Genomic DNA, 11,346 nt, shown 5'->3' on the forward strand with positions numbered 1-11,346 from the left:
TAATTTAAAAGATATTTATGAAAAACAACAGGGAATTCTTAAATCAATGACTTGAAATACATGAAAATCTCTGAAACATTATTTACGGCTTTGTTGATTTCCCGTTTTCTAGAACAACATATATTACAGATATAATTACTTTTTGAATACCTTATTGAGCAATCTAATAATTAATTTAAAAATATTACGGTGGCAAGACCTCTAATTGTTTGAGAAAAAGTAGTCTACTAGTTCCATTTGTATTCTTTTTAACTATCGTCGGTTCAATTAAATGCAATAATGTTTCAACAATTATGCATATGGAATACACTGATTTGTGTTGAAGTGTATGCATTTGCATATTTTTTCTAACCCAATCTTATTACGATATTATTCATCTGTGATACATGTGCATACATGTACATATCAATGATATTCTTTTTTTTTTTTAAATTATTATTAATGTTACCGCTGCTGTGATTGACAAAATACTTTAACACGTGTTAAGATGTTCCACTTAGAATTATACTTCCATGGAAATTTGCACTAATTTAACTTTACCGCTTTTAAGTTTATTTATATATCGCAGAAATATATGTACTTGAAAAATAATGAAAGAAATTGTAGATTTATTTAAACTTATTCACTGGTAACAGTGTTCATACCACAAGTCGTGCTATACATGTACAGTGTACAGGTATAATCCATGTTGTGTGTTTGGTCTTCTGGTTATCGAGTGTTTGATGAACGATGGCGTGCGTGATTGATTGGATTATGTCATATTGAAATTTCAAGAAATACACCCAACTCTCACCCTAGAGGGTACATGTAGCGATATGGTGGACATCAACCCAAAAAGAGACCTAAAGGATAGTTGCATGTATCAGTGTAGAAAGAAGTATGAATGACAACTGGATGTGGGCACAGATCCAAAAATAGACTTAAAACAGACCAATTTTAGAAGTCGCTGGTGAAGGCCTTTTGTATTGACCAGCACTAAGTCAATATCCGAAGATCCACGTTATCTTTGTTTATTCATGTTTTCAATTTTACAAATGAACATGATACATGTACATGTAATACGCATTAAACATGTTTTTATGATATCGTTGGGTAAATGCTTCTCCCTTGTGTAAAAACTTTGAGGTTCCTTTTCATGTTTAGGATAACCATAATATGGTAGAGTACTTATATCTAACTGTATATTTCTTTTGTATTTCTGTATTTGATTCTTAATTTTCTGTAACAAACTTAAAATAATTAGGTTTTGATGTAAGAAGTAATACGACCAATGGTTCCAGAATGAGTGAATGCTTCTTACATTTCAGACTAATTCGCTTTCATACAAGTGTTTGGTATTTATATAATCATAAGAATCTGTTTAATATAAATAAAAAAAGAAAAGAAAATGTTAACCATTTGGTAAGAAAAGCGTATGAAATGGATTATAAAATAAACAAGAATACTAAGTATTTGACAAATGTATAGCATTTCAAACCTATTTTTGTGTAATCGTTCCAGCAGATGCAATACTACCGGCAGTGTCTTGAAAAAAGTAAATTATTGTTTTTATCTGATGAATTAATATGCATCAGTTCCAAGTCAGATTCACAAAAAGAAAGTTGAAGATTATATATTTTATATACCTATATACAAGAAATATATGTACGTGCATCACCCAGATCAATTTATTCACTACAAGGTGCATGTTATTGTTCATACAATATGTTTTTAATTGTGATTGAATATGGTAATGGCGTTCTGTCTTGATAACAATGTGTACAATCGGTTCTTCTAAATTTACAGGTCACATTTTGTGCAGTAGTTTATACTGAGGAAGGATATGAAGTGGTTGTAGACAATTTTAATTGTTTTTTGTTGTTGCTGGTTTAGCGACAGTTTTTCGCATTTACAGTTCCGCCCACTTAATCTGAAATGTGCATGTTAAATTAGTTTTATTGAATTATATGTAAAACATTGTTCTTAACTGTAATTTTAAAACGTAAGATATAAATATTCTTATTTGTATATCCACTGTTGCATGGTGGTGGCATGTGATACTTATGAACGTTAAAAACAATGGTTCGAGAAAAAAAAACTCTGTCGTAAGGGGAAACCCACTCTGCTGTTTTATTATTTTCTGATTTATAATTATTGAGCGACAGTATACTTACATGTAAGATTACACGTACTAATATTGTTCATAAAAGACATCTCAAAGAATAATAATCAAAGGCCGGAACGGCCACAAAGGCGTCGAACAGACATTTTCTTTTATATAGAATGATATCAATAAATTGAATTTCTGTTAATTTAATAGTGACTTCGTATTTCAAATAATTTTAGACATAGAATAGAGAAGTATATGAATTATGTTTTGTGCTGCTTTAAAAACAAAAATAAGTTTATTTTCTTATAAAATAGGTATTTGTGCTTTTACAATTCAATAACTCATTATGGTTACAAAATTCGAAGAAATTTCAAAGTTCAAAAATAAATTATTTTTTTTTAAACAATTTTCACAAGTTCATGATTTGAATACATTAACAGTATGTTCCTATTATAATAACAAAACATACTTTTATTTATTTCAATTCCCGTTTGAAACAAGATTCCCTATGGTACGGTTGTTTACAAACAAATCCACAACACGTGCTATCTAAAATGCTCGACCAGACCAACTACATTATCGTGTTTATTTTTAGCAACAAAATCACTAGATACGTTTATCGCTTACATTTATTTTGGAGACCGTGCCCGATAACAAATAAATTTACATCGCAAATTTTATTTCTATCGGGCACGCTCTCCAATTAAAATGTAAGCGATAAACTAAAATAATATTTAATATTTAGTGAATTTTTACACCTGATTGTATTCATCCGCCAATTCTTGATTAAGCAAATTTATACTTATGCAATGAGTTGTCAATAACCAGGTAGGCAAAATTGTTTTTTTTTGTACACAATTTAGTTTCATAAATGGAATACGTTTAATACTATACGGAACTTTTTTCTTATGCGCATTTAAAAGGCGGTGCAGTGCATGAATTTGGACGATTGCCAATCCAGACGATCGCTAGAAGGCTCTCTAGCATTAGCTCGACGCCTTAAAAACCATGTATTAAACCACATTGTTGACCTCTCATAACACGTTCCTACACACAGTGTGGCGGCCATTGTGCTTACCATAAAAGTTAATTAATTTTTAAGGTTATCTGATATATCTTTTTACTAGTGCTGGCTAAGCATAATCATCATGTACTCCATATCAAATTCAATGCCCACCATACTGTGTATGTACTTCCAGACTTATGCCACTTACACCAGTGTGCTTACCTTGATTCAATATTATGGGTTTTTAAACACAGTAACATTTGAATTTTTTTATACAAGGCAAGAGTGCAAAGATGGTAGTGGCCCTAACTACAAATTAAAGCATTTAATAGCATATACAATACTTATTACAATATTGCAGTCAAGTTCTTCTAAACACAAACAGTTCAAAAAACCTCCTCTATATACATGAGGTATAAAACACTGTCAAATTCTTGATCTGTTTAAAAATAAAACACACCTAGATACGCAAACACGTATACACTCAATTTCCGCGTCTGTTTTTGTGTACACCAATTAAATAATAAGAGAAAAAGGGATACAATGTACAATACACAAAGTCAGGAGAAAAATATTAATCAATCTTTTGCACTGAAATCTATATCAAAAGCAAATATTTCTAATAATTAAATGGTTAAATTAAAACAAGCATTCTGTATTGTAAAATTGTTGGAGCTCTTAGCGGTGAAACAAACAACAGTCCGTACATCATTGTCAACATTAACATGCATAATACATTCATTATATGAATTACATAATACAAAATCTACACATATATGTACATGTATATGCACTGATGTTTGTTAGAGTATTCCGTGTTAAACTCGTATTTATAGTTAATAAAACTAGTACAATGTTCAGTATTCTTGATTTTCCAGTTATTATCAATATACTATGATAACATTCATTTTCCAATTTGTATGGTTTTCTTTGCACTCCAATGTTACATGTTTTATATAATATTATATTCACAACAGTTTTCTTGAATAAATAACATCAACCACAAAAGTGTAATGCTACTTCTTTTACATGTATTAAGTCAAGGTGAATTTCAACTTTTAGAAATGTTTATAAAACATTAGTGTTTATGTTGTTTTCCTGGCGTGTGATCGATTCGTACTGGTTTTCAGATTCTCCTGACACCGTATTTCCTAGTTCTGTGTAGGTTTCAGCATTCGGTTCATTCCCATTGCGATTGCTCATTATAACGTTTGAGTTAGATTTACCGTTCTTAGACTTATTTCTAAAATATGGAAAAGATAAAGTGTTGTTAATAATAAACTGAATGCGTTCGATTCCTTATCAATATTATTTTGCAAATAGGAGCATGCATGTAACCTATTCGCATGCAGTGCTTCATGTATTGGCAAAGCATGCTAACAAAAATAAACACGGTTATCAAATAAACTTATTTAGTCTAGTTAGAATTAAAATTTTAAAAATAAAAACGTCATTTTTTTTATCATTCTCAGGAAAGTAATAAATAAATATTTATTAAATGTTTGGCTCAATATGCGGTGAATATCACCCTGGTTCCAGTGTCTTTGTGATAGATGTAACACCACAAATTGATTTTAAAATGTGTAGTCATATTCATGTACTTTTCATCAATGACTATTTTAATCTTGAATATGTACATTTCCCAATGTCTTTGTCCATAATAACATTACGAATTAATTTTGTAATGTGTAGTCCAATACAGTTAATCAGTTATTTTTAATATTATTTAATCATTCAACTGCTGAAGAGTATATAAATGTAAGTAATAAGGAATCATTCTGTGAATATTATGAGGTGATAAAATACTGTCGGAGTGATCAAACCTATCATAAAACCCTTCGGGCTTTATTGGATTTGATCACGCCAACCGTATTTGATAACCTCATGATACTCAAAGAATGATTAATTATTCCTAAAATAGTATAATTGCGAAATTTATATACATATAACTATTAGTAAGGGAACATTCTTTGAATATTTTGGGGTGTTCGGATACGGTCGGGATGATAAAATGAATTAAAGCCCAAAGGTAATATGATTGATTTGATCACGCCAAACCGTATTTTATTCCCTTATAATACTAGAAGAACGATTCCTCATTCTTGAAATATCACATTGCAATTACTTCAAAATGAATATTTACACATTCCTTTTGAATTGTCGTTATTTTACTTTTAAAAGAAATTCAATTTTTGTGATAATTGGTTTTATTTAACTCAATATGCGTTTTCTATCAATTCGGCAAAACCCAGGGATAAATAGAAACCACATCTCGTTCAATCATGTATGTAAAAGATTTTACAAAAATAAAACTGAACTTAATGGTCAAGGCAAATTTTATTACACATACCTTGATTTGGTGTTAACATACAGGTATATATTCAATATTGTTGAAACTGTGGAAATCACCACGAATATAGCCAATGGGATTTGTAAGGACAACAACGACTCGGCTGAAATTAGAAAACATAGTCGTTTCCTAATATTAAATCAAAAAAAAATCGTCGTAGTTCCGAAAGGGGTGCGGTACGGATCCAAAGAGTCTACATAAAAGTACCGATATCATCTCTAAAAGATCTGTATAAGCTTTGGAGACTATAATTATATAAAGTAAGGTGAATCGCAGATGCAGAATCATTGTATTAATTGCTAAATTTGTATTAAAGTATTAGGTTGTAAATACATGCTACTATAAAACAGCTAATTGTACCTCTAAAATTCGACAATATTTAAAGTTTTACAGAGATACTACTAAATTCTTACCGTAAATCAAAAAAATTATCATGTCATGAGATTCTTAAATTTCATATATTGAAATGAACATACCAATTCGGTGATCACATTTAAGTTCTTCTGACAAAATATCAGCGGTTGACATTGTAACGTCTAAATTATTCTTGTTTATTGCAGATGCAGTGTTTCTTCCAAGTTGACTTCCACATACTACACTAAGGGTTCCACCTAATCCTTCTGAAGCACACATGCATATGAATGAAAAACAACATGTATTGCTCCTGGCCTCATCTTCGCTAGCCAAGGTTTTTCGGTCCACTCTGCTCTCCATAAACCCATGGCAGATCTCAGTACGAAAACTCGCTGATGCGATGGTGCTACATGTATCTAGGGAGCTATCTGAGTTGCGTTCCTTGCATATTTGAATTTAATCCAATGACACATTGGGCAATATACAATCGCTACGGCATTAAAACGATCTGAAAACATGTTGACGAACGAGAATCGGAGATAATTAACGATTCTATTAAATATAAATAAAGATACAACATAGAGAAAGCAAGGACTATTTCATTTATTGTGTTTCTAGTGACCTGTACCGGGAGTGAAAATATCGCTATATAATATATGAAAAAATTAAACCAGGTATCATCGTCGTGAATATTGCGGACAACAATAAGACAAAATACAGCTCATTGAACATTTAAAACGATAACCATAAGCAGGGACGTATATACTAACGGGATAGGCAACTTCTACTTTCGCAATGTTTACTTCCCATACTATCAGGCGAGCCTTGCATGACAAGTCAGTAAATCTCTGTTCAATCCCATGCAGTAAAATATATCGACTTTTTAAAGCAATCCAGTTAGATCATCGTTAGGGAGACACTGTACTCATTCCTCAACTTGCTCAAAGCGTCGATTGTATTTTACCAAAGATCACACGTGTGTTTCTTAAAAATGTTAATTTCCTAAAGCCTGATTTAAACTCTCGGATTGAATCAGCTACCTGCAGCTGCAGCCAATCATAAAACGGAGCTTGTCACCGAGTTTTCGTAACGAGATCTGCCAAGGGTTTATGGGAAGCGAAGTGGACCGAAAACTCTTTGCTAACGAAGACGTCTAGGCCTATACAAAAAGGTCCTGAAAAATGGTTTGAGTTAAGCTTTGAAACATAAATGTCAGGAAAGCAATCATTGTCAAACTGTTATGCATCTAATGAAGGTTCGCCTAATTGTGAAAAACCAGCAAAAGGTGTTCTGAGTTCACCTGTCGTTTTACTATAGCTATTGTGTTACATTAAATATCATATACATGTGTGTATCATATGTACCTGTATGTTCACAGTTATATAATGTTTAAATAAACTTACTTAGCAATTTTATGTTTCAATTTTGATATCAAGTTAATTTAGTCGATTAGTATTGGCATTATCTATTAGTTTATTACAATTGTCTCAATACTCAATTCCAGCTATTCTTGACTCAGCTTTCATTTTCTATATTTCTTTCCCCTACATGTTCCTTAATCAATGTTCATGAGTAATGTCATTGTACTTATAATTTTACCTACCTCCCATTTGTAAACTGACGAGAGCGGGATTATGATAAGCCTTTTGGCTTGTTTCATAATCTGTTATTCACTGTTACTAAGTATGTATGATGCTAATTATGGAATAAATGGGTTTTTTTTTTAACTAAAAGCAGCAAAATAGCCATGTTGTATAAATGATACATTTATGATAAGCCAAAGCTAGCGATAGCTTTCATTATTTTTATACAACATATAAAATACTGTATACAATGTTTTTATGCAGTACATGAAAAAGAAAGAAGGGGAATAAATCAGTCAAATTCTTATAAAGAATAACACAAAAACCAATCATAACCATAAAGAATGATACGTGAACAAGCATACCAAACATTTGTATGAATCCGATACATTGATAGAACGATCCTGAGGTAGAAAGTGGAAAGTAGTCAGCTCGTACGCGCACTGACTGGTTGATTTGCACGTCTAATCTCTTATATATTCGTTCTGGAATGCATCCAAAAATTAATTTGTTTTCAACATTTACTTGTGTATTACATTTCTCTTTGATCACTTCCACCGATTTTACGAGTACAGAACCATTAAATGACGAAGTCAACGTACAGGAACATGGACGGTTGATTTTATTGAAGTCAATGTAAATATAAGAACCATATTTTGTTGATCCGTCACAGTTTGCCACTGAAATGTTTTGAACTGGAAAACGTAAAGAACTGATATGAGTATTTTTAAAGAATGGCGCGTCAGTGATGTTATAAGATAGACTGGGAGTAAATGCCCATTTGTTTTATATTATAAGTACTCACCATTGGTCGGGCATTGACCTGAAAAAAGAACGAACTCATAATGAACTGTGCTCTCTTAAAAAAGGTATCAATTTATGATAAAAAAAAAACGTTTGAGATACGTGGTAAGCAAAACTAATGACCTGAAAAATACACCCGGTGACAGATATATGTAAAAATAAAACAAGAACAAAAAACTCTACGCGCATGAACTTCTACATATAATAACGATTTCATTGCACAACTATATCATTATAGCTGGCATTCTGAATGTTTGATACGCTTATTGGTCTCCGCGTTTTTGTCCGATAACGGGACTTGTAAAAATTCATATTATTCTCTCTCTCCTTTCTCTCTCTCCCTCTTTTCTCTCCCTCTCTCTCCCTCTCTCTTTCTCAAAGTTAAAATTTTAAATAACAACTGGAGGGAATGTTGAGAATCATACAAAATAGGTTAAGGATTGCTCTTTTTTTTAGCCGACTAGTCAATACTTATTTTTTTGATCAAGAAGTTGTTGTCTATGCGAACTGTGCGGTCCACTATTTCTGCCAGTGTGAACAATGATATTGACAATTTATTTATGTTTTGTTATCCAATGTCTGTTTTCCGGGAATGTGGTGTTCAGTATTTTGACGTCAATTCTATCGGTCGTGTTTTCTTTTTTATATTGATGTCATTATGCTCGTCCAAATATTTCGATTTTGTTAATTTTATTGACGTGAAATCAGGTTAAGATTTGTTTCAAGGGCTGTACAAAATTTTATTAGTTACCGATGCGCCTCATTTGCTGAAAATGTGGTCATTTTACTATGAGTTCACGCATTCAACTGTATGTTTCTACAAATGTATATGTTGATTTTGATTATTCGTTTTTAACCTGTCGAATTTATGATCTAGTATCAATTTATTCTCATACAATAAAACAAATCAAAGCATTATTTTAATGCAAATAACTGAAACCCTGTGGGGCACCAGTAACATCTTCCTGTGTTTTCGATCTACTGAATAACGCCACTTGTATACGCGTTTTTTGGGGGAAAAAAACCCTCGTGTATCAAATTATGAAATGTGAGGAAACTGCCCATCACTTGTGAAGTGAAATGATGTGTTGAATTATATCAAAGCATAATTGTAATGCAAATTACTTGAATCCTGTTTGGCACAAGTTCCATCTTCCTGTGTTTTTGATTTAATAAATAACGCTACTTGTCTACGCTTTTTTGGACAACCTTCATATATCAAATTTTTAATTTTTCCCTTCTCTGATGAAGTGAAATGATGTGCTCTATGTCAATATATTGGGTAGCCCCCCCCCCCCCCCCCCAATTAAAAACGTACCAAAGTATCCATAATGGGATTGTCGCGCATATTTATGTTACTCTCATTTTTTGGAACAGATGCAATTATATCACAATTGTTTAAAAATGAAGCCTAGCCAAGAGATCTGCCAAGTTTATATGGGGAGAAGAGAGGACCTAAAACATTTGGCTCGACAATAATTTTTCCCAAATGACAAATATGCGCGTGATCGGTCGACTTATATTAATTTTATTTATGTATTTATGTAGCTTTTTGCCCTTGTCCATATTCCCATGTTGAAATTTCATCGCTTTTCATACATGAATATGTGTCTTTGATAAAAAACGATTTAGTTCCTAAGCCTTTAGTGCCGACACACGATAAAAATCAAATTGGGAAAAACTAAACAACAGGAATTGGTATTAAAAGGAAAGTTTATAAAGGTTCAGCATGATAATTAGTTGCTTTTGTTATACAGAAAAATGTATAAACTTACCTTTTGATGCTGTAACGAAAGCACTGACAGCAAGTGCAAAGATAAACCTCTTCATTTTAAATGCATATATCTCTTACAAGGAAGAAAAAAAACCTTCTAAAAACTGAATTTGTTTATGTAGTTTTATTTTTAGAAATAACTCCAGTAAAACAATTTGTAAATAAAAACAGTTGGTAATGGAAAGACATGTAAAATACGATCACGTCTTTTCAAGCATTATCAGGCCTTCTCGGCAGAGCTTGAAAAATATTTTCAATGTTTTAATCTGTCGAGTGACATATTCACTCTCCACATCTTTTATACTGACTGTTCTGATGAAGTTACATGTATCAGTTTTTGATACTCTTGTCTTATTATGTGGTATTCTTGTTCCACCCCCCCCCCCCCAAAAAAAAAAATTAAAACCCTATAACGAAGAACAAGTGAAGTCCATCTACTAAACTTTCACATTAACACATTTGGTAGGCTATTATATTACACTGATAAAGATCATAATTAAGATTACACTTATGCCTTTATTTTGTATGATTGATTTTTAAAAATCTTTACCATTGAAAGGAGAAATACTTAAAGGCTTTGTAAAATCGCTCGATAGTATTTAAAAAAAAAAATACGTAATGAACTAGCTTCCCAGGTATTAGTACTCAGACTACTTACGAATAGTGTCAGGGGAAAAAAAGACTTGTTAAAAACTTCTAATCTACATCTAGGCAAACACTTTGAGGAGGTTTATCATTTGGCCTAATAGTAACAGTTTTTTTCTGCTTAACATTTGCGTAATAATACATATATATTGATTTGTAAAATTGTTTGTAGCAGTATTTTGGTATATGTATTATTAATGATTCTACTCCAAGCATATTCTTTAATAAGATTAAGTAGTATGAAGTTTGCATTTTTGTAGTCCCAGATTTTATAAATATCAAATAATATCGAACAAAAACATACGCAGCTCAAACTTTATGTATGCTATATATGGTATGAATAATGCAGAATGATTTAATGTACATAGTTGGCCGATGCAATGGGATACTTCCGAAAGAAAAACTATATTTGAAAACTTTTTCCTGTCACAAGTGGATGCTCCACTCTGATGCGATATTGCATTACTAAAGGGCAATTGTATACCTATGACTACATATGTTCAGTGTACCAATATTTTTAATCAATTCATTACTAAGAAGGATAAAAACGTATATAGTAGCCAACTTTAAATGAGTTGGATATTAAACGAATAAGTGCGTTATTTCTTAAAACGCAAACTTCATTTATTTACCTTTCCATGTACCTCCGTGTTACAGTGATATTGTTATGATCTTTCGTCAAACGCGGGTTATCGTGTAGCTAAGTTAAATTTTATAATAATATTTACAGAGGCCAAATAA

The 11,346-nt window shown here is 31.7% G+C and overlaps 1 protein-coding gene across 1 annotated transcript; it reads right to left on the reverse strand.

The window, feature by feature from the left end:
* Positions 1–4,082: 4,082 nt before the first annotated feature.
* On the reverse strand, positions 4,083–10,028 carry LOC128183004 (uncharacterized). Its single transcript, XM_052851788.1, has 5 exons — positions 9,962–10,028; positions 8,188–8,205; positions 5,922–6,065; positions 5,446–5,548; positions 4,083–4,338 (listed from the first exon to the last, which is right to left on the reverse strand). The coding sequence occupies exons 1-5, from the start codon at positions 10,014–10,016 to the stop codon at positions 4,164–4,166; spliced, it is 495 nt and encodes a 164-aa protein (XP_052707748.1). The 5' UTR covers positions 10,017–10,028; the 3' UTR covers positions 4,083–4,163.
* Positions 10,029–11,346: the final 1,318 nt, after the last annotated feature.

This window comes from Crassostrea angulata, chromosome 5 (genome assembly GCF_025612915.1).
Source record: "Crassostrea angulata isolate pt1a10 chromosome 5, ASM2561291v2, whole genome shotgun sequence".
In the NCBI taxonomy this organism is placed as follows: domain Eukaryota; kingdom Metazoa; phylum Mollusca; class Bivalvia; order Ostreida; family Ostreidae; genus Magallana; species Magallana angulata.